Source organism: Lissotriton helveticus, chromosome 8, assembly GCF_964261635.1.
Source record: "Lissotriton helveticus chromosome 8, aLisHel1.1, whole genome shotgun sequence".
Classification (NCBI taxonomy): domain Eukaryota; kingdom Metazoa; phylum Chordata; class Amphibia; order Caudata; family Salamandridae; genus Lissotriton; species Lissotriton helveticus.
Window position 1 is genome coordinate 622,303,654 of NC_136069.1, and position 25,411 is coordinate 622,329,064.

General features: G+C 39.6%; 1 protein-coding gene across 1 annotated transcript in view; it reads right to left on the reverse strand.

Moving 5' to 3' along the window:
* Window positions 1–4,043: 4,043 nt before the first annotated feature.
* Window positions 4,044–25,411, reverse strand: part of EDNRB (endothelin receptor type B) — a 162,453-nt gene continuing 141,085 nt past the window's right edge. Inside the window, exons 7-8 of the mRNA XM_078657483.1 lie at window positions 12,961–13,069; window positions 4,044–7,043 (exon numbers count right to left, since the gene is read on the reverse strand). Of these exons, the coding sequence (XP_078513609.1) occupies window positions 6,912–7,043; window positions 12,961–13,069 (241 nt within the window). The 3' untranslated portion in view covers window positions 4,044–6,911. The remainder of the gene's footprint in view (window positions 7,044–12,960; window positions 13,070–25,411) is intronic.

Here is a 25,411-nt window from a genome sequence, read left to right on the forward strand (position 1 = left end):
ATGCGTGCATTTTTAACATTGCTGCGGGTGCAGCTTGAAGCCGCACCCGCCGCAATGTTAAAAATAGAGGATGTGACCGCCAGGGTGGCGGTCACATCCTAATTGCACTGGAGTGACCTCCGCAGGCAATGCGGAGGTTCCCTCCTACTCTATGGTGGCGGACGGACTCAGGTCCGCCATCATAATGTGCCCCTTAGTAAAGATGTTTTTCTGTGTCTCTAGGAGAATGAGCTAAGGCTGTAGTTTTATTATTTAAACAGCATCTGTTTTTATTTCAGTGAAAGTCACTTTACACTGGAGTTATCATGAATGCGGCAGAGAGCTGTGAATGAGATGCAGCTCTGCAGATCTCAACATTCATCCTAAGAAGGAGGATAGCTGCACAAGCAAAGATGAGTGCAGACTTAAATACTTAAATGCAGTGCATTTGTTAATGCACTGAGCCCGGTTCCCTGAGACATTACACCAAGGTATGTGGTTAGATCATTCCAACTGGGTCTGGCAGAAGGGTACTCCCACAACGCTCCTACTAGAGTAGGTGTATTAGTGATAGATAAGAGTAACATTAGGAACAATTAACGTGGTTGAATTGTTTGTGTTTTTTACCATTCTAATAATGCTTATAACAATGATGTCTCATCTGTCTAATTATCGCAGTTCATGTTCTACTTACAATGATTAGATCTTTTCAATTAACATTTGAAAAAGTATTACTGTCTCTTCTTTTTGTAAAACTTTGGAAATGTAAAAGTGACCAACGATAGGGTTAGATCTGTTTCCATGAATTCCCTGCGAATAAGAGTGGTCATGTTTGAATTTGTTGACAGTATCTACTAATCTGGAGGCTGGAGGTTTAAAAGTTTAGATGTGGTACAGTGAGTTAGCCAAAAAACATGTACTGATGATTTAAGAAGACTCAGTCTCTGTATTATAAACATTTGATGATCCAACACACAGTCCTACTAAATTTGTATGAACCATATAACAGGTGATTATCCAACTTCTACACTCTGAAACCTTACAATGCCTTTCTACCCCATGTGAGTGGCTACTGGGTGCAAGGGAGTGTGGTGCTGTCAGGTGTACACTCTGACTTGTGTGAAATGTTCTGCTTGGATAATGACAGAGCACATCAGCTGTTCGGCCTGTGGATGGTGACAGGTCAGCGAGGGAGGCTGCACAAACTTGGCACAAAAAAACAGTCCTTCATTCAGCTTGGAGAAAGATGTAAAAGAAAGTTCAAATTCATCGATACCTAATTTTGGATAGATAAAACAAATTTGTCAAAAATAGATAATTGATCATCTCAGTGAGGCAATGCATATGAAGTTGACAGAAAAAAAGCAAAATCTCTAGGCCGGGCATCTGTGAATTCTGATATAGAGTTCCCTTCAATTACACTGATAAGCCCTAAATTACATTACTAAGCATGCCATGTTTATGAATCATTTCTTTTTATTGAGTTAACAGCATTAAAACACAGCTATGTACCTACAACCCCATGGGCCAACAGTGTAAAAACAATAGAAGGTGTGTACACAGCTTGCACCAACAACTTTGGGACCAGCAGCGTTAAAGGCAATGACAACCATACAAGTAGTTTTAAACAACCCCAAAGAACAGTCCCCTCAGCCACCAAGTATTTCTAGGTGTATAGCAAAGCAATAAATAGAGTTACCAGTCAATTTTAGGGTAAAGGAAAAGTTGTGTAGGTGTCATCATGTGGATGATTTGACGATTCACTGAAGCCAGAGCCAGGAGAGGGAATAAGTAGTAGAAGCTTCAAGTATGACGGGCATGTCAGTTTGTTAAACTCCGCAGAGAGATTGTGAATATAAGGATCCCAGTCAGTAGTGTAGTCATCTAATGTCTGTTCTAAGGCTAGGGACATTTTCTCCACGCCCAAAATAAAACAAAGTTTGTACAGCCGGGAAGTAGACTGAGGGCTCTTGTCAGTGCCACAAAGTGCAAGAATAACCTGGTGCGCTGCACCCAATGCTAGTGCCATATGTTTAATTCTGTGAGAGGGTCAGGCAATCCCAGGACAGTATAGGCAGGGAATCGGAGGATAGATGCCGCAAAAGCCTTATCTATTTCATTTAAAACTTGGTCCCAGAAACGATTACTTTTGGGGCAATGCCATAGAGGTGGAGAAGGGAGCCCATCCTCGGGCAAACCCCTCCAACATTCTTTAGAACGCTCTGCATTCCATGTGCTTATCTTCACGGGGGTCAAATACTAGTAGGACACTATGTTATATGTAGACGCTGGGCTGGACATGTTGTGTGTTGTATGTCGAGCTTGGTAGAATATGTCCACCTACTTGGAATCCAAGAGAGGTCTGCCAATCTCTTCCTCCTAGTGCTTCTGCCTCACATAGCGGGTGACAACCGCTTCCCCACCAAATATGGTATACAACTTGGAAATAAGCAGATGGTCACTTTTTTTAGTATTATACATTTTTCAAAAGGGGTCAAAGGTTGCTCCGCATGGGGCTGAATGGAAGGGTGTAGCACCCAATGGCATATTTGAAAGTATGGAACGCGATAGACAAAAAAGATCTGGCTGTAGACCTGGGGTGAAATTAGGGTTGGTCAAAATCATTTCATTGGCGAGGAAAAGCTCATCAGCCCGAATATGACTGCCACTGTGTCCCAGACCCGAAACATAGCTCCCGTAACCCGGGAAGAATAAAGACCCCCAAGCTGTATGTCTTTTGGGGAGCTAAGGCTCCCTCTAGATATGGGAGACAACAACTGCCTGGTTCATAGGACACCAGTGTTTCTCAGTGAGAGGTCTAGTCCACTCAACTAGGAATTGTAGTTGCAAGGCGTAAAAGTGTAAAAGTACCACAGGAGGAGGGGCACTGCAAGACCCCATCATGTGTAAGGCAATAAAGGAGGTATTTTTGCAATCAAGGCTTTTCCCTAACCAAATACACTTGTTATTCTCAACTTGCATGGATTGAAGTATTTGTTTGGGTGGGGTCAACGGCAATACTTGAAATAAATAAAGGTTGCGGAGCAAAGTGGTCATTTTAATAGCCACAATCCTACCCAACCAGGAAAGGCCCAGACATTCCCAATTATGGATATCTGATCTGAATAGTTTGGTTAGTGTGATATAATTAGGAGCAATGGTGTTGGAGATAGTGCTAGCCAATTGGATCTTAAGATGAGGGATGGATGTGCGAGTCCACTCAAATAGAAATTGAGACTGTAAAGAGGCCACTGAGGGAGGGAGAAAGGGTAATGCAACACAGAACAATATCAACGGAAGGGAGAGGAACCGATAACACCCGAAGATATCACTGCAGTGGCATTGATCTGGATCTTTGTAACACATATCCAAACCCAATGGCAGAGAGAAAACAATCTAACAATGGAGCCAATGCCCATTCGCATTATCAGCAATGGGGGGAGGCAATGGACCTCATTACTTGAGAAGATTTCTTTGAAGAAAAGCAACTTGCACAAATCTGGAGCTAACACTAGATTGTAGGAAAATGCACAGTGTGTCTATTAACAGCCACATATGCCTCTGACATGTATTTTTAAAGGCCACACTGTGGAGATGCAACTTATGATAGCCCATAGAAAGGTAATTTTAACATTAGTATTGATTTTAATAAGCTTTACATTGTAATGTGAACATGTATACAGTAAGCCAAATGGATTATTGAGAGTTTCTATGATATTAGGAAACAAAACTGACATTTCAAATAAATAAATAAAGATTAGATATGTGATACATTGTGAACATTGTCTTTTTTAAATTCAGAACAATGTAAACATGTGCAAATGTCAAGTAAAATCATGTTTTACTTTTTTAGAATGTTCCGATTTTACATTAGATTGCTCAAAAATAGAACTTAAAAACTACCCAATAGTTTTTTTATCAGAATTGGTTCATATGTACAATTTTGCAACAAGATATCATATTTTTTAAACAGGGCTAAAGATAGAATTATGCAAATCTTTCCTTTATTTTCACAAGTGCATTTGTGATAAAAAACTGTAATAATTTAAGCAAGTAGACAGACATAAAAATAACTAAAATTTTTATTTTTGTCAATATATGTTGATGACTGGTATAAAAAACATTAGAGATTAAATTCTATAGGTACATAAACACACATATATATTACAAGACTATACAAAGTTATTAGCAAAGTATGCCATACATTCAGGTAGTTGTATTTTAATCAAAGCAGTTCTAAACCCAATTGTTGTATGCAGTTATACATTTTAAATACAAATATAGACATATAACTTTATGAAAATAATACTGATCAATTTATATTTCAGGATGACATTAGTTACCCGTTTCGAGTAGTATGAGTGCACTGCATTGAAATAATTTTCACAAAGATCTAACAATGCTGTTTGGTTACGAAAATATATATATTTTTAAACAATTTTAGGGTGTCATAACGTAGAGCAAGCACAAACAACATAGTTGATCTTGCTTCTATTCCATGGATCTAGGTCAAAAGGTACATAATAGTGACAGATATTACACTTCACACTACAGTTGCAAATGCCTTCTGATGGTGATAAATGGTGTTTGCATCCAGTGGTGTAGCTTAGTCAGTGAGATTTGGTGGGACTAATTCATAAATTTCCCCACTAAAAAACTGTATCCCGAAGGGTGATGAGAGGACCAAAGTTTGGGATATGAACAGGTTCATTGCTGATTTGTATTAGGTGAGCCTCTGTCTAAGTTCCTGATAAAAAAACATAACTATTTAAAAACGTTTAGTCAAATAAGAATGAAGAGAAAAACCAACAAAGGCATAGGAGTCCCAACTCGGGCCCCCACACCTAACTCTCAGACCACAAATGCATTTATTTCAGGGGTGTCACACCCCAAACACCCCCTGAAGCTATGCCCATTTGCATCACCCAACAATACTAGTTGATCGCCCTCAAAAGGATGAAAGATGTTTTGTAACCATATATTTTTCATATTACACAATTTCTTTAATCAGAGCTCTGGCCCACTAAGCTACTTATGAGTAGATATTCTGCTGTTGTGATCAAACCGATCACAGGTTAGTGTTCTATGCGCCTTTTGTTAGAACACACATGCCCCTTATGGCAACTTTCATAATTTATGAGGCTAAATCATTATAAAGTCACAGACATTTAATTTAGGAGTTAAGTGTTTTTCAATGTTTGTCAAAAGTAGATTTGCCACAATGTACTTGCACTGTACAGAAATGGGGAAACATGGTAGACACTTGTCAGAAGGAGGTCAGAGATGGCATTATTCCCCAGACTCCAGGCTTTTTCTGGACCCTGCACATGAATACTAAAATGCATATAAATATTTTGGATCAAGTCTGCCTGTTTATAGGAGGCTGACACATCACATACCACTAGAAGGATGTAGATGATGGAGCTGCCCTTGTTTATCTTTCCATATAGGACTTTTTCTTTTTAATTAGAAACAGGTGTTCCTATTGTAAGAGGCTTACATGACGTTTTTGACCGGGCCTGAATAAATGTCTGACATGAGTGTCATGGTGTCTGCTACTGAATAATTACAACTCAAGGAGCCAATTCACCCTTCCTTTTAGCAAATGTTCAGACTGGAACAATGTGAATGTTATCTGAAAGAGGACATTCATTAACATTTTTGAAGATGTACAATTAGAGATTATGAGTCACTAAATGATGATCATGCTTGCACACTTGAAATCTCCAACAGATGTAGCTCTACATTCTAAAATAATGCATTTTCACACCTCACATGAGCTTACATGCTGATTACAAATCCAGCAAATTTATAAACTTTAATGTTGAACATGATGTAATATTTTAGTAATACAGCATTGACTAATATGTTTACAGAGTGTTTATTGCTCTAGACAATTCACACACATTTAACTTATAAAGCGGACACTTTATTTTACAAAACGCATTTAATATGGACCCTTTCCTCCAACCCTTATTATCGTATCTCCTTTCTTGGGCAATGTCTAGGGCTGCATCAATTGTGTGTCTTTTACAAGACATTGTGACACCCTTGAAGAAGTGATATTTTGTTGGGCTTTCACCTTAATACCGTGGCAAACATATCTACTCAGAGGAGCAATGGGGTACCCCAAAATCCACTCCACTGGTTGCAACTGTTGAATCTTACTGCAAACTAATACGCATAATGTTTCTGTCAAAGATTAGGCAAAACTTTGCTGTACTGATCTTCAGACCATTCTTACCATGCATTGTCCTCTGATATGTTTCACCCTACCCTACAGTGGTTCATAATTTTCCAACGCATTCAGTGGCCATCGTTCTATATCACTTTTGCTCTACTGCATCAATAAAATGATTGGATTGCAGTACTTGCATTGGATATCACACTTCACCACAAAACTGTCCTCAATACACAACTTGTGGCTCTCAAAGGAGAATGGAAGCCGGTGCATTCATTTTAATTCTAGAAACAAGGGGGTTAAGAAGCTTCTATTACACTTATGTTAATGTTATCTGTTGTTTATTCTGTGGTTGAAAACCATAAAAGCCACATCATCCATTTGATGCAAAAATTATTTTGTCTTCAACGTAATTAGTTCTTTTGAGTCCCCGTCGTAAAAAGAATCTCGTAAAACATTTTGACTTGCATAAGCCGTCGGTGAAGTGATTAAAGATTATCTTGAGGAGCTCAAAGTGCAGCATCCAAAAGGTGTAAGTGCTTGAGCTGTTCATTTTAATTTTCTTTGTTATTTCTTTTGGGCTATTCCTGTATTAGGCGAACACGTGCACATGTTCAACGCAGTACGTTTGTCCTGTTCAAGTCTACACAGAAACAATGCATTTGGAATCCCAGAGTCGCTACTGCGTTGATATATTAATTTAAGATGTAGCAAAAGTAAGAGTTGGCAAAGTCCAGGCTTCCATTCAGTCCTATGTAGAGCTGTCCTTGTTACTAGAACTGAAGTTGTCGTATCCATGATCGTTGGCTTTAAACTTCAGGCACGAAACTTTTTCCTCTGAAGGCAGCATGTCTTTTGACTGGCACCAGCAGCACAAACATGACTAGTTTTGAACAGAGAATAAAAGGAATTTAGTTACACATGGCTTTTGTACTCAAAACATTGTGATTTCTTGTGACAGATAAGTATCATTCACAGATGCTGTTTTGCTCAAAACAGTTTGTTTTTATATGCTTTCATTACTGTCCATATTTGAATAAGGAATGCCTCCTATATACAAAGTAATACAGCTTTTTTTTAAGCTGCTAATAATAGCTTTGACTTCCTATTTTCCGCAAGTAAAGTTTTATACAAAACTTGATGAATATGATTTCTGCTTGTTTACACAAATATGATAGAATTGGTGGCCACTTTACAGTCAGCTTAAACAAGGAAATTTACTTTAGTTTTAAAAAGTTAGAAATATCTCATTTGTTTACTCTCCAGTTAGTTTACCAGTCTGCAGCCCTTTCAGCAAATGCCATTCCATTTTTTGCCTCAAAACCTGGTTACAAGTTAATGATAGTCAAATTAGCTAGTTACCTGGAAAATTTCTATTGGACATTAGACAAGCCATTCTCTGGCAGAAAGAGAACATTCACCTGCAGATATGAGTATATTCATCTACTTAGCATTAAACTCCGACCAAAGTGCGACATATAATAAAGGAGCACATCCACACAAACAGCGAACTACTGTTAATTTTGGAATAGTAAGAGAAATCGTTCTTTCAGGAGAAATACTGACATCATCACTACCTTATTCCTCCTCTTTTGATTCTCTCCGTGAGGCCTACAAACAAGTTTGCCTATTACCAATCAATAATGTTATACAGTAAAAGAAACTGGTAACTTACCTGTAAAAGTAGTTTTGAAGTGTGTAACTCTTATACAATCACATTTATTTATTTTGAAAGTTTTATATAGCGCAAACAATATCTTTGCAGATAACAGAGCGCTTTACAAAGGCAAGGGGTAAGTGATTGGTAGGGTGGGTACACGAGGGAGCATAGTTAAGAAGGTAGGTCATCAATGCAAGTAGTACAAATAAGAGGGAGCATGAACAATCAGGTAGGAACAATCACATGTTTTGCATTAGTCCTCACCCTAGTAGTTGTGGTTGGAAATCATGACTTAAGGTCTGATTTAGAGTTTGGCAGATTGATATTTGATTACAAAAGTGATGGATATCCCATCCATCCTTTTGCAAGTGCATTAGGATGTAGTGAGCTTGTAATAAGGCGGGGAGGATATCTGTTGCATGTATGATGGAGTACCTGCCCACCAAACTATAAATGAGGCCTCGGGAAAGTTTCTTCTTTTTGTAAGTCAACCAAAGTCAGGGTCTATGACTGTGGGCCCGCTTCACAGAACTAACTTAAGACAAAATCCTTAACTTACTACCGTTTTGGTATTCACAGAAGGCACTTACTCATTTTGGTATTCACAGAAGGCACTTACTCATTTCGGTATTCACAGAAGTTAGGAGTCCTAACTTTAGGACTCCTAAATGCCTTCTGTGAATACCGAAAGTCTTAAAGTTAGGATTTAGTTTAGGAGTAGTAAAGTTAGGAGTCTTAACTTTAGGACTCCTAAATGCCTTCTGTGAATACCGAAAGTCTTAAAGTTAGGATTTTTCTCAGTTTAGGAGTAGTAAAGTTAGGACTGCTAACTTTAGGACTCCTAAACTGAGAAAAATCCTAACTTTAAGACTTTCGGTATTCACAGAAGGCATTTAGGAGTCCTAAAGTTAGAAGTTCTAACTTTACAACTCCTAAACTGAGAAAAATCCTAACTTTAAGACTTTTGGTATTCACAGAAGGCATTTAGGAGTCCTAAAGTTAGGACTCCTAACTTCTGGGAATACCGAAATGAGTAAGTGCCTTCTGTGAATACCAAAATGAGTAAGTTAGTTTAGGATTTTGTCTTCAGTTAGTTCTGTCAATCGGGCCCTGTGAGCATAAGTCCAAACTGCCCCAGTACATCTGCTCTGTCTTCAAATTCGTTTTTTTGATCTGTGGCCTATATCATTTCTAATGCTGGGAAATCATTTAAAAGCATGGTAATAGTAAATGCCCATTGGGGCCAGTGGGAGTGTGTAAATAAATGCTTCCACCATGTTGATAAGTGCACTAGAAAAACTCTTTGTTGTTTTAATGTAGGTACACTTACATCTAAAACGGAACCTAATCTCCGTTTGTCATGTTAAAATTACCAACCAGAATAATTAAGAAGATGTTTCCAAACCTCTGTGTCTTAAGTGGTGGATGATGTTAACATTATGAAGAGCCTTTCAAAATTCAATCAGTCTCATGAGGAAAGGGTGTCATTATAAACGTTTAACCACATCGATGCTATGCATTTTCCCCTCCTGTGCTGGGATTTACTCATTCCTATGTTTCATGACGAGCTGGGCTCGTCATGAGCGTGCGAGGAGGCTACCTCATGACGAGCCCAGCTCGTCATGAGCGTGGAAGGGGTTAATAGAAATATGTTACTACCTTTAAATCTCAAATCCCAGACCTGAATGTTGGGGAAACTTGTGAATTCTTAGACCCCTCAATTGAGAGAAAAAGAAGTCCACATAAAACAGTCTGCATTTGGCCTTGCCAGATTTCGATTGAAGAGCTGGTAATGCATAAGGTTCAAATCCTTCAACAAAGGGAATGAAGCTGACCAGTGCTATTGCAGAATTATGATGTTGAATTGACAAACAAAAGCCCATAGTTTTGATCGTATGCCTACTGTGTTCCATGGGATAACACTAAGACCATCAAGAAGAAAGTCATTAGCATTCAGTTTATCAGGTGATGCACATATATGGTGCCTTGTGTGTAGAAAGACAATCAATAGTGTCAAGAAATTCAGGAAGGGAAAACCTGTTAGAAAGTACAAGAGAGGTATTGAAGGAATGTCGCTAAATTGCAGTTTGCTAGAAAGATCGGTCTGGATGGGTTGTGTAATAAGATGTGGTCCATATGAAATAGTCTGTTAGATATTGGCCAAACTTTGCTCAATGTCAGTTAAAACTGCAGATGAAGTATCCTTTAATTTTGATATAAAAATGTCAAAACATGTCTGGAAGTCACCACATACAGCCTTGTTTGCCCACTGTTTATATCTTGAGCTAGTATTGCCCTGAGATTACCTTTGAGTTTTCTTAATGGAAACATTCACATCTTGAAAATATACATTAGCAATAACCATGTCACTGTTTTAAACTGGACCCTGAGACTGTTGATGTCAGAAAAATAGGTGGTACTTTTTTAGACCTTGTATTGGACATCACATTAATTATGGACTTAGTGTATTCAATTTCACATTATTCTGGTCACCCGCTCCAAAACCTCTCTCTCTGTGGAGTAGATTGCCATTTCTTAGTGGGAGCATCTCTTGTCGTGGGGTGGTAGCTTTAAGTGTACCCATGTCATCTATAAGTAATGCAGGAAGTGGGTCAGGACAGAAAGAGCCAGAATGAAAGAAAAGGGACCTTCTCCAGCCACCTTCTGCCTCCGTCAGGCCACAATTGTGCCTACCAATTACCTGCAGTTTGCCTGGCCTTTTCTCAGGTGTGTCCCACTCTGCAGTTATCCTCCCTGAGGTGATGGTGGGTGGGATAAAATAATAACAGAGACTTTGGCTCTCAATCAAATTTAGCAAGTGAGACAATTCCAGTATCAGATACAAACACTTATTTTTCAATGTGTGAAATGGAATCTTTTGCATCTTAAACAGTTTTACCAGAAACCATCTGAAGAAGACGCCTCACCAACTCAGGAATGCTTTTCTTTTACAATTAAATGCCATCTTCAATTTTCAATGATTGAAAACATCAGTCCATTGTACACTTACTGGCACATGCATCAAGGTAGGCTTTTGCGATTCCTTAATTGCGATTATTAAGGAATCGCAAAAGTCTATGCATGGAGGAATTGCTATAAAAATAGCGATTCCTAAACATTCCTTAATTGCAACTCGCAAATTGCGAGTCACAATTAAGGAATGCCTTCCCATTCATTCTTATGATACCACAGGCCCATAGGAATGAATAGGAGATTTCATGCACAATTTGCGAGTACCAATAGGTAATAGCAAATTGCGCATGCATTTTCAAGGGTGCAAGGCTGTCAAAAGGACACCCTGTTGCACCCCTAAAATTTAATTGGGCACCCATGTTGTGCACACACATACCCTAAGGGCATGTGTGTGTAACCTAAAACTTTAGAAAATGCATTTCAGTGCATTTTTCAAAGTTTCTGCAAATTACAGACAAGTTTGATTTGTCTGTAATTTGCGGTCCCAAATAGCAAAATCGCTATTTGAAAGTGCTTCTAGCATAGCATTTAAGAAATCGCAAATTGCGGTTCCTTAAATGCAATTGCAATTTAGGAATTCGAAAATAATTCCGAATTCTTAAATTGCGCATAGAAAACACTTTCATGCATCTCCAAAGGCCAATTTGTGATAGCAAACGGCAGATTTTTGTGAATCGCACCGTTTACGATCTCAAAAACCTTTGATGCATGTGCCCCTGAGTCTTCACTGCAATCCCTGTTTCTGCCTCTGTTTCTGTTGGTGTTTCAAAGCCGAGAAGCTATCTTTATCTCAGTTGTTTGCTTTACTAAGAGCATTAAAATGATATATAGTACACCACGAATCCTGATATCGTTCAAATTGGGAGCAGTTTGGTATGCAGTTTCTGAGAAAATGCCGACTGATTGAACCTGCTAAAGGTTCAATTGGATATCTTCTCCCTTGTCTACTCATCAGCAATCTTCACTATGTATTTCATAGTTCAGTGCAGATCAGTTCAAAGAAGCTCAGGATATAAGTTTGAAAAAATGGCTTAGGAGACAGGATCTTCATTGCAAACTGAAAATAAATGCAAACAGATTTTGCGTCTGTCTTCAGTGCATTTCTAGATGTGAATTAGCACTAAGGGGAAAATGTAGGAAAAGTGGCGCATTCAGCAAGTCACCTTGCTGCGCTGCATCACGTGTGAAAGGCAGAAATGCACCATATTTAAAGCATACGTTGCATTCCTGACTTTTTCTCCTGTGCTGGCGCTCAATGGGCTGCCTAGTGCCAACACAGGCACAGTTGCACCATGGTACAAGGGTGCCTGTGTTTGATGCAGGATTATTTTTGTGCAGGGAGGAACACCTTCCTGCACAAAAACAAGCCTAGAGACATATTCTCCTATCTATGTGTGTTGCAGAATGCAGCACTCACGCCTCTTTAGGAGGCGTATCTTTTTGGTGCATTTCCAGCTTTACAGGGTTTTGTAAATCTGGGAATGGGTCAAAAACCAAGGGAGTTGCTTAGGAACACCCATACAATGCCCATTGCAGAGTAATGCAATGCAGCGATTTGTGTTGCTTTGCATCACAACACATTTTTGGAGCCACTCAAAACCTGGCAAAGTGGCTTTGCATGTCTTCAAAAATCTGTCTTAGAGGTTTGCGTCATGCATGTACAATGTTACCTGGTGCAAATGTGACACAACAGTCTCATAAATATGCCCCTATTTGTGGTCTCTTTTTTCCCCTAGACCAAACAATAAAAACACAATGAAATGTGGTACTCATGCATTCAAATGGGTGCTAAACCTTTTGTCTGTGCTATAATAACTAACTTGAATGCAAGCACAAAACCTTGGGAAACAAGTGTAAATGTGACGATAGAGGTTCTTGCACCTAGATCTATTGCCAGGCTTTATTCAAACCTCTTTGCGTCGAAAATCAATCATCAACTTCTATAATGTAACCCACAAGACATTATGCAATTCTGACATAAAAACATCAAATTTAGCATTATTTGGAGTACTCAAAATACTAGCAAAATCAGATGCCTTCAAATCATTTGCAAAATACTAATATTTAACTTCTATTGTCAATAAACTATTTTGTATTTTTCAGCAGTGCTGTTTATATGTATCAAAACGACTAAATGAAATGATGCAACATTTGAACTAAATCTTACCTTAAAGCAGTTTTTGAATCTTGTGCTCACCATATACAATGCAATAGGATTGATGCATGAATTTAGAGAAGCCATATTGATACCAATGTAGTCCAACAAAAGAAAAATGCTGTAGAAATACAAAATGGAACACATTATAATAATAAACCTTCAAAGGACAGTTGTGGTACTTCTTCAGTATGCTAAACGGAAACAAGAGTAGGGGTAATTTTAAGTCTCTTTTTAAAGCTGACGACAGCCTAAAATGTCTTGGGTTAGCAGATAGCATTCTGCTCCTGAGCATTGCAGTCATTTCTGATAATTGTCCTTGATCTGTAGCTATAATTCTGCATGTTATTCTAGTAATACCTGACATGTCCTGTAAACCAGAGAAAATGATTCTGGCAGCCTTTTTGCTGCTTTGATTTGACTTGCACTAATCATTGGTGAAAATACTCAATTCACAAAGATTTTTGTAGTAATATGTGTTCCCATTCCCTGTTTGTCTGAGCTGGTGTCTGGAAGGTTCAGAGTGAATGATGTAGTAGAACATTGGTGGGTGGTGTGGAGTGAGCTAGGAGGCAGGTAGTTGGAGAGAGGATGGATCCCTGACAAGCCCTACCTGCTGTTACTGCTGGAACCTAAGAGCCAAACACGAAGTAAAGCACTTACATCCTACCTGAATGGCTCCAGAGTCCGGTATGAAGACCTTGCTCATCAGTTAACATTGTGCGTTATTGACTTTTATGGTACTTCTGGCTTACTCCTGAATTCTAAGAGTAAACCAGGAGTAGTCAATGCCTACTTCTGATTACTCCTGGAACTCAGGTGCAAGTCAAGAGTACTATAAGATTATGGGGCATATGTATCAAAAAATACTTTTGCGATTCTCAAATTGCGATATTTAGAGAATCGCAATTAGAGAATCGCAAACTGCAATGTATGTAGGATTCGCTAAATATTTTGTGAATCCTACATATTCCTTATTTGCGAATCGCAAATTGAGATCAGCAAATAAGGAATACCTTGCCATTCATTCCTATGGACTAGGAGGCCCATAGGAATGAATGGGAATACATTGTCAAATTGCGATTACCAATTAGAGAATCGCAAATTGAGAATGCTTTTTTAAGGTTACAAGGGTGCCAAAAGGACACCCTGTTGCACCCCTGAAATATGTATTTGTGCACATGTGGTGCACATGCATGACCTAATGGGCATGTATGTGTGCCACATGGCAATTTGAAAAATGCACAAAAATGAATTTTCAAAGAAATTGCAAATTATCGCCAACTTGAAGTTGATGGTAATTTGCGATTCCTTAAGGCTACATTGCATTTCAGGATCTTAATTTGCGATTCCTTAAATGCAATCACAAAATAGAGAATTGCAAATTTTGCAATTCTCTAATTTGCAATCCCTTTTGGGATGATACATCCCAAAAGGCCTTTTCCCGTTCGCAAACGGGCCTATTCTGAGAATCGGCCTGTTTGCAAATGGGCAAAGGGCTTGATACATATAACCCTAAGTCACATCAAAATCTTAGCAGCTTGGGCTCAATGTTTCTGCTTTTTTCCTGAAATCTCCATGCATGTTTAGAATATTGTAGAAATGGCTGCCAGATAATATCAATCCTGACCAGGAATTTCCACAATACCCTATGGATGTGTTCTATATATCACCAATTGTCTTTAAACTAATATTTGATGTGTACATGTACGATACAGTAAGCACATTTTTAACGGGCTACAAAACAATCATACCTAGAGATTGTCAAACTGAATTAAATGAAGTAATTATACTACAAATAAGCATTGGCAAAGTCAAGAACACTGTCTGTAATTTTTTGTGTATATGTTTTTTAGCCTTGTTTGGAAAGCTAGCAGAGCCAAAAAGAAAAATGTTGGTGCCCAAAATGAAGCACTCTATTTTCCAGTCAGATATTTGCTTGTGCACAAGCAAAATGCTGTCACACTGAAGAAAACCACTGGCTGAAGTGGTCTAACACATACTATGTGCTGCACTGGTTGGAACAAAGCTGTGAATGACAGTTAACAGTCCAATAGATGAAGAAGGCTGACAAATAGTATATACAAGCAGACACACACACATGCACACACGCACACACATTTTTCACAGTGACAGTCTTTTGCTTTGCTAACAACTTTAGCACCATATGACAAATGTTCAAAACATTTTCTAACAAGTAAGGTCATCCACTTGAGCTTCTTCCGAGAAGGTTGTTGGTGGTCCTTCATGCTGTGGCCAAGAAAAAGGAGGGTTTCAAAGCATTGATTTTCATGTTTATTATTCTCATTGGAAATGTTGGAAAGCGGTACACAAAAAATGGCTAATTAAACACATTTGGCAGAAAGGTTAAATGTTACTCAGAAAGCATGCTTTTTGGTACTTGGTGTAAATCTGTCCAGTCATTATCGAGAAATTTGTGTCTTAATTGGTGCCTAGGTGGTAATGAAGGGGTTAAAAAAATAGGTATATCTAGACTGTTGCTGTCCCAATATGCTCTGATTGGCCACTTTAAAAGGGACTAGATAATCCTAATTGGCTGGCCACAGCCATACAGGACTCAGGAACACTGTCCCTGTGTCATGAAAATTAATTAAAGAATATATAAGGGGGCAAGGTGAGTGCACCCTGATCCAGGCGAAATGTGGGGGCGGGAGAAGGCATAGAGGCCCCCCCTTGATTGACTGCCTACAACATTGACAACATGCTGTAGCAGCCACTGCAAGACCCAGGGCCATGGTCCCCACTGAAATGCATTGTAGCTAATGGCATGTTTTGAGTCACAAAAAAGGACCACATACATATAATGGTAATAACAGATTTTAATAGCTATATCAATTATGTGTTGGTGGTAGCACACTCATTTTAGGAACTTTGATATGCTCTAAGGTGATTTTTCCCAGTGGAAAAAATACTGGTCCTCTTGGAATTTGATGAACCATGTTTGAGAGAAAACTATTTCCTCTCATGAATTGCTCACAGAGGTTATGGAAGGAGCTCCAGAAGGTAGAATGAGAGCACATTTTCTATAAATTCACACTATTTTACTCAGCTATGTGATAATAAAATCTGATATTCTTAGGAAAACGTACTTCTAACAGCACCAGCAGTCTGTGTGTTGACTACCCAGTGTTATATTGAAGCTTCCCATAGTTTTCCAATGAACACAGAAGTGTTGCAAACCTGAAGCTATCTTGATGGATTCAAAAGCTGTAAAACGTTTAAGCAATTCTTTTACAAAAGAACAAAATGATTGGTTTTATGTCATAGACATTTTGCTTAGGACTCTAGCAAGCTAAAATGTGGACATATTTTCTAGGAGTTAAAATGTATTTCTCAAGAACTACAATATAGGGGGTCTGAGGGAAAATTTGAGAGACCAAACAGGATTCAATCCCCCTTTCTACTATATCAAACACAAATAGAATCAGTGGTCTCATATGTAGCGTGCCTCAGAAATTAAGTCTAAGAGCACCTAACAATTTAATGTACTTTGTCAAAAGCATGAGAAGACAAAAAGATGCAGAAAACAGAAATGAAAAGACAGGCAAAAAAACACCTCAGGATAATTGGTGTCCCATCATTACACATTTGAGTGCCCAGTGTCATCATCTGTGTTACCAAACAACTGCCTCTCACTTTCCCTTGATAATGAGGGAGCAGCCAGGAGGTTAAATTGTATCCTCTTGTGGATTCACAAAAGGGAAAGACAAGTGCAAAAGGGAATTTTTATGAAATATTTATGAAAGAAAGCAGTGCAAGAAAGAGAACGTGAGTTAAAATAGGATAAACTCCAAGGCTAAGTGTTAATAATATTCCTTTGGTAATTGCTTAGAGGAGCCTTCCAATCTAAAACCAAAGTGCAAGTGAAAGAAGAAAAAAGACAAACAAATTCCTAATACTCATGTAAAAAGAAAAAAAAAGAAAAAGTGCTTACCACTACTTGTCTAAGACAGGACCTCACCTCAATAGGCACCAGCTCAAGTTTTGTTGAGTGAGGCCCGCTCTGTAAAGTGGGAATTTTCTAAAAATATGTAAACAGTTGTAGCTCTAGCAAAATCAGCTACCAACAGTGTTTAGGTATAACCCAAAATATAACAAAAAGCAGGCTTTAATTCAAAACCTAACTTATTAGGCACCCACTTATTTCAGCACCCACTTATTTCGAATAGTGAGAGAGAAAGCCCCAGCATCACTCGTGAATGTTTGTATACATCGTGCAAATGGACAAGCCAAAAGAAAAGGAAAGAAAAATAACAATCACACGCGCTCTGCTTACCTATTCATCGGTACCTCCAGGTAGGACCTTTGCTGGAGTGGAGGTATCCGACGAGGTAGCCGGCGTGTCTTATATACTAATGAGACCAGGTGTTCTACATCTACACAAGGCTGGCACTGTTTAATGGCGTCACTCCGGCAAGACTACAGATTTGCAGCGAGCTTGCTGGGAAGTATAGTCATGGTTAATCTTATTTGAGGCACGTGATGTTTACCGATCTAAAACTGCCATAATGTGCCTACAAAACGTCCTTCCTGTGTTTTATTGTATTAGTGTGATAATAATTTGTTTGAAGAGAAAAAGGGGGTATCGCAACATCGCGTCGCTCACGTGATGCAATGCCGTCACTCATGAGGGAGTCTCTAAGAAGGACTACAGAACAACGGCGAGCACGCCGGGAAATGTAGTCTTCCTAATAAAGATCGTCCATAGCAATGTTTCAGTTTATATCTACATCGTGCTGCACTATTATATACAGCAACTCTATTCATATGCCCAACTAGAGAGCGCAAATGACATCACTCAAGCGGGCGTTGATAGAAAAGACTACAAAACAGCGGCAAGCACGCTGGGAGATGTAGTCATACTATGATGATCTATAACAGAACTTGAGTTCATGTATACATCATGCTACACTGTAATGTACAGCATCTTAATTCACATGCTCATACAAACAACCACTGTGTCTATCCTCTTAATCAGTCATATTAAATAAATGTTAATTTGTAATCTTTGATGTGATGTGTCACAAATCAGTGAATACCTGATATTTCAAATATGCTTTGCTCTTACTGTGTCTGGTATTTCTAAAATATCATGATGACTGGCAGGATTTTATTGCTGTGTTATCAAAAGAGACTAGCTTAAATATGACCAATATTGTTAGGACTCTGATTAGATTTGTCATGGGCACCTCGTTGGTGAGTCCATGAAGCCCTCACCCACCAACCTGGTTGGTGGCATGCTTCATCATCGGGCCCACCCAGTGACACCTACTGTGTCCCGGGTGTGCTGCGACGCCTGATTACAGCGGAGCTGGTATTTTACTGAGAGTGCAGTGTGAGGTGTAAAATGAAGTGTGAGTTAAAACGGCTTGGCGAGGGTCCCAGTACCCGAGGGTAAATTAAATTTTAATAACTGGGCCCCCGTCAGCGGTTAAAATAAGGCTTGGGGATGTTTAAGGGAGGCGAGTTACTACCTCCTACATCCATCAGTTGGTCGACATGTTTCAGCCAGTGCCTTAAACTAAATCTGGCTTTACTCAGGACCTTTTTAAAATAGAGTGTAGTGCAGGTTAAAAAGGAGTGTAATCCCGGCTATGTGTTACACTCACTAAGGTGTTTCTCTAAGTGTGAGAGGGGGGATTCCCTTCTCATATATGCGCTTAGATTTTGCAGCCAATGCTTCCGGAGTACGAGGACGGTGCAACAGGTACAAGGCAGGCTCTGACCAGAAAAGCTGGTCAACCCCTTACCGCTTCACTCCTGGAAGCATTGGCTGCAAAATCTAAGCGCATATATGAGATGGGAATCCCCCCTCTCACACTTAGAGAAACACCTTAGTGAGTGTAACACATAGCCTGGATTACACTCCTTTTTAACCTGCACTACACTCTATTTTAAAAAGGTCCTGAGGAAAGCCAGATTTAGTTTAAGGCACTGGCTGAAACATGTCGACCAACTGATGGATGTAGGAGGTAGTAACTCGCCTCCCTTAAACATCCCCAAGCCTTATTTTAACCGCTGACGGGGGCCCAGTTATTAAAATTTAATTTACCCTCAGGTACTGGGACCCTCGCCAAGCCGTTTTAACTCACACTTCATTTTACACCTCACACTGCACTCTCAGTAAAATACCAGCTCCGATGTAATCAGACATCGCAGCACACCTGGGACACATTAGGTGTCACTGGGTGGGCCCGATGATGAAGCATGCCACCAACCAGGTTGGTGGGTGAGGGCTTCATGAACTCACCAACGAGGTGCCCATGACAAATCTAATCAGAGTCCTAACAATATTAGTCAAATTTAAGCTAGTCTCTTTTGATAACACATATAAACCACGGGGACTCGGACTAGCTTTCTAGTCCTCACTCTCTCTCTCTTGATACACGCAGGATTTTATTGCTGCCACTCACACAATCCTATGATCTAATGACTATTTGTTGGACAGCGACATCCAGGGAATGGCATAATTTAGTCCTGTAATGTCACTCGACAACCTAAAGACACATCTTTGCTATCGTTGGAACAAAAAAGAGGAAACATCACTCATATGTGATGGAATAAATGGTTTTTCTAATACAGTCCACCTGAAATCTTCTGTTTTGTGTTCTTCCTCGACAAAGTATTTTGTTAACCTTGTCATGGTTTTCTTGAACCGGAAGCTGCTCTTGTTTTCCATCATTCGGAGTTTCACTTTCCGTGTAGTCATTCCTACATACTTGTACTCACAGGGACATGTGATCAAGTAGATCAGGTTATCACTGTTACAATTCGTAAAGCTTTTCTGTATCCACAGTTTGGAACTACTTATATCGATGGATTTAGTTTGTTTGGTCTGGGGACATACTCCGAAGGTTCAGGGACATTTCCCTTGTGGTTCCTGTGGAGTATGTGCATTTGTCATCCCGAGTGGGATGGGTATGCTCAGACGTGAGTCCCATGCTCTCCACACCACTAGAGTCAAGCTATCCAGGCTGATGAAGTCTAATAGCCAGAAACCGGTCCTTGGATGCTTGATTCCGGTCCAGGAAAGACATGGCTTGGCAGTTCGGGATGGACTGTTCCCATGAGGCACAGGGTCAAGGCTGATTTGCATATGGCCATGACTGACCTGGGGTGGAGTGCAAAAAAACGATGGATTTAGGCCCAGATCTCTGTACTGGGGTGAATGTATGACATTGTTCTGCATTCTGTCCATCAATTGTTGTTTTTGCACGTATATAATAGTGCAGCACGATGTAGACATAAACTGAAACATTGTTATGGACGATCTTCATTAGGGAGACTACATTTTCCGGTGTTTTCGCCGTTGTTCTGTAGTCCTTTTTAGAGACGCCCTTATGAGTGACGGCATTGCATCACATGAGCGACGCGATGTTGCGATACCCCGTTTTTCTCTTTTTATCTTCAAACAAATTATTATCACACTAATACAATAAAACACAGGAAGGACCTTTTGTAGGCACATTATGGCTGTTTTAGATCGGTAAACATCGAGTGCCTCAAATAAGCTTAACCGTGACTACACTTACCAGCAAGCTCACTGCAAATTTGTTGTCTTGCCGGAGTGACACCATTAAACAGTGCCAGCCTTGTGTAAATGTAGAACACCTGGTCTCATTAGTATATAAGACACGCCGCTCCCTCGTCGGATACCTCCACTCTAGCAAAGGTCCTACCTGGAGGTACCGACGGATAGGTAAATGGAGCGCGTGTGATTGTGATTGTTATTTTCTTATCCTTTTCTTCTGGCTTGTCCATTTGCACGATGTATACAAACATTCACGAGTGATGCTGGGGCTTTCTCTCTCACTATTCGAAATAAGTGGGTGCCGGTTTCCCTGAACATCATGCTAAGAGATACAATTTCATGTTATGGTTAGTTCCAGGCATAAAGATACATTGGCATTTTACAATTGAGGTGAAATTGCTGTTCCATGCAAGTTGGGTTCCTATATTATGACAATTTTTTCTAAGTATACTTCCAGAATCTGTTTTTTTGAGGAATCGCGAGCATGTGACATGCTCCTAAGCCGCTGTGGTTGTTAGTTTAGGTTTTGAATTAAAGCCTGCTTTTTGTTAAATTTTGGGTTATACCTAAACACTGTTGGTAGCTGATTTTGCTAGAGCTACAACTGTTTATATATTTTTATAAAATTCCCACTGTACAGAGCGGGCCTCATTCAACAGAACTTGAGCTGGTGCCTAGTGAGGTGAGGTCCTGTCTTAGACAAGTAGTGGTAAGCACTCTTTCTTCTTTTTTCTTTTTACATGAGTATTAGGAATTTGTTTGAAACAAATTGATGCAGATATATGTTTTACATTTATGTGTTTTTCTTTAGATATTATCTAAGAATCATGCTTGTACTAAGGATTTGAAAATCTACAACAGAAAATAAACAGTATGTATGAACCTTTTTTCCAATGTTGCAGTGACATATGTTGAGGTCCTGACGAAAGCCGGGAGATTTGTCCCTGTGGGTGAAACATGTTGACCACTGAGACAGTGAAAAACTTCTAACTCTCTTTTTTCTTCTTTCACTAGCACTTTGGTTTTAGATTGGAAGACTCTTCTAAGCGATTACCAAAGAAATATTATTAACACTTAGCCTTGGAGTTTTTCCGATTTTAACTCATCTTCTTTTTCTTGCACTGCTTTCTTTCATAAATATTTCATAAAAATTCCCTTTTGCACTTGTCTTTCCCTTGTGTGAATCCACGAGAGGATACAACTTAACCTCCTGGCTGCTCCCTAATTATCAAGGGAAAGTGAGAGGCAGTGGTTTGGTAACCCAGATGATGACACTGGTCACTCAAATGTGTAATGATGGGACACAAATTATCCTGAGTTGGTTATTTGCTTGTCTTTTCATTTCTGTTTTCCGCATCTTTTTGTCTTCTCATGCTTTTGACAAAGTACATTAAATTGTTAGGTGCTCTCAGACTTAATTTCTGAGGCACGCTACATACGAGACCACGGATTCTATTTGTGTTTGAAATGTCCATGTCAGTAAAACAGACAAAAACAAGTACTTTGAACACGGGAAAAGTATGTCAGTTATCTCCCCAGTGTGCTCCTGCAACTACCCACAGTGTTCTAATAAACAACTACTGAATTAACATTTGTCTTTACAGCAAAAATGTGGCACACCTGAAGCCATCTTCGTGGAAACAAAACGTAAAGCATTTCCTTTAGAAATGAAGCACAATGGGCTGTAGAGGGTATGAGCAAGGGTGCAGGGGCAGGCACACAGACCATGGAGGGCAGAAGAGAGAGTGGCTGGGGCAGCAAGCTGACCATGGAGGGTAGGCTGGTTTGAGCAGTGGCAGCACAAAAGACCAAGAGGGTAGGAAGGAGGGAGCAGGGGTACGCACATGGAGAATGGAGGTGACAAAAGCTTCTATATATAATAGTATTAACATGATAATACATAACGTGTATGTGAAGCTGATTGCATGTATTCTAGCATTTTTCAGTATAGACGTTGATTTTAAAACAAATGGATTTATTTTGCAGCCATCGTTAAGCACACAGCCATATTTTCACTTGTGTTTACCCCAGCATGCAGACTATTCTTGCACAAGCAACTTTGTAAACAATGTTTTTGCGATGTAATATCACTTTCCCACAATGTGTTTTTATTGAGAACTTCTCATTGTATAATAAGTAATAATATTTGTACTAACTACTGAGGGGTCTAAAGAGCACCAAGGATGGGAAGTATATTATGTGAATCTGTGGCAAAATGTTGAGGCTCTGGTCTCAGAAACTGTATTGTTCTTTCTTTATGTAATTGGTTCAAACCGTTGGGCTCTTACATAATTGTATTGAATTTTTGACTTTTATTGAACATTTTTATTGAATGTATGACTTTTATTGCATTTTATTACTTTTATTGCTTTTTAGCGGTTGTGGGCTCATTGTCCCTTGACTTTTAGGAGGCAGCACCATGCATAATTGTATAGAATTTTTGACTTTTATTGAACAATTGTATTGAATGTATGATTTTTATAGCATTGTATTACTTTTATTGTTTCTTAGCGGTTGTGGGCTCATTGTACCTTGACTTTTAGGAGGCAGTACCATGCCGGTCTGACCTCTGATTTATAAGTTTGATTTATTCTTTAAAGTTGAACTATATCTGATTCTACCTATCCATTTCCTGTACTTGATTCTTAGCTTCATGCTATTTACTAAGATAAATGACTAACTGACTGACTTTTACTATTCAATTTGCCTTTTGTAATGATTTTAACCCTTAATAGGTTGACCACAGATGGCAAGCGGGAAGGGCCAGAGGTATCCAGATAGTAGACAGAGGGCAGCATCCTGATCACAGAGAGCATGCCGTAATGAGTTGGGGGCTGCGCTATGGACCATTGAGGGCACCAGAGAGGGGGCAGGGGCATGCCCATGGAGAACAGAGAGCAGAAGAAGGGGCACAGGCAGCCAGCTGCCCATAGAGGACAGGCCATCATAGGCAGGGGCAGCACAGTGCACCATGTAGAGGAGAGAACATAGGGCAGGCGGGAGGGTGGCAATAGCCGCTAGCTGACCAGGGAGCACAATCTGGCATGGGCAGGGGCATAATGCTTGCCATAAAGGTCAACCTTGAGCTGGCAGTGGCAGATGGAGAATGGAAGGCAGGTGGGAGGGATGCAGGGACAGGGGAAACAAGTTGACTATTCAGGACATGGTGGCATGTGCTGGGGAAGCATCCTGACCACGGAGGGATGGAGGCAGGCAGCTAAGTCATGCAGATGGAGAACATGGCAGTTAGAAAGGAGCAGGGGAAGGGACAGCAAGCTGATCACAGAGGCCAGGCTGCTGTAGGTTGGCCACCCACATAGGTGACCTGGAACATCCTCCACAGTGCTGCTAAAGCGTTTCCGCACTTGGAGTGTTGAATATGTTAACAGAAATTCACTTAAAAAATGTTTGATAAAACATTATAGTTAGATATTTTAAAATGATCTTCTCTTTCATTAACAAAAACTTGAAATGTACTACAAAAAAAGTTTATAAATTAAAAAACACTGTATTTCACCAGTTACAGTTCAGTGAACTAACTGTAACCTGCGCCCCTCATACATTACATCACTCATGACATGTTAAATTTCAACATTGATGACATCACTGATGACATCTCAAATTACATCATTGATATATAGGATCTTTTTTAAACAATAAGGCTAGCAAAACAGCTAAAGATATCTCTAGGCCAGAGCTAGGTGCTGACAGTTCAAAGAAATGGGACACCATCAAAGTAAATTGATATGGTATTCTCTGGCCATTGAACTGTGTCTAATTCTATGCAATCGGCATGTATGGCAGCTATGATAAGTATAATATTGCCTGTTTACATCATTTAAATAATACAAATCATGGATGGAACAGCATAATAATCAATAAGGAACTCTATGGCAAAAGGAAAGACGCTTGCTATCAAGTTATATGTGCAATTTCATTATATAATTGACTGCCACACCACACAGCAGGTACCACTGCTACCTGGAAGCTGATAACAGGGTGTTATTCTTTTTAAGAGTACATTACCTTCCAGATTGTTATTAATGGAAGGATTTAGAAGAGACAGTAGTTAGGCATCATTCTCAACAAATGCCTCTAATAATACTTCCACAAAAATGGCTGGAAAACCATTAATTCATAGTTACTTTGGGAGTTAAGGTTGCATTTCCTAGGTATCGGATTGATAGTAACTTCTAAATGCCCAGATAATGTTTATACTTAAATTTCCAGTTTATGCATCCATCAAAGGCAACAAAGGCAACTTTTTCTAATGTTCTCATTATTGTTTACTATTGTTAGTCCATGTAAGTCCATAAAATATCGACCTGTAAATAAGCCATCATTCTTCATCAGCAAAAGAAGTTAGGGTCATATTTAGGAAGGAGCCTATATATCATGGTTTTGCATTGCCCTTGTACCACGCAAGGGGACGCAAAACCTAGAATGATATTTACCAAGCCACACAAGGCTGACGTACGTGGGCCTGTGTGGCTTGGTAAATGTGAAGAAATGCAAGGCAGCACAAGACATAGACCTGAAAAGGCGTCAAAAAGCTTCACCTCCCCAGGGAGTGATAACGAGGAGAGATATGCAGATTTCTCCTCGCTTTTTCCTCTTTCAATGCGTGATGCATTTTACAGCACACATAGAAAGAGGAATGAGCCTCAGAGGATTGTGTCCCTTCCTGTACTAAAACAACCCTGCCTACAACGCAGGCACACTTGCGCCAATGGTGCAAGGGTGCCTGCTTTTGCGCCAGGCAGCAGCTTTTTCGCCTGTACAGGCAGAGAGCAGGAATACACTGTATAATGTTAAACATGGCGTATTCCTGGCATTTTCCTCCCACACAATGCAGCACAGAAATGTGGCTTACTGCTTTGTGTGAATATTTTATTAATATATGCCCCTAAA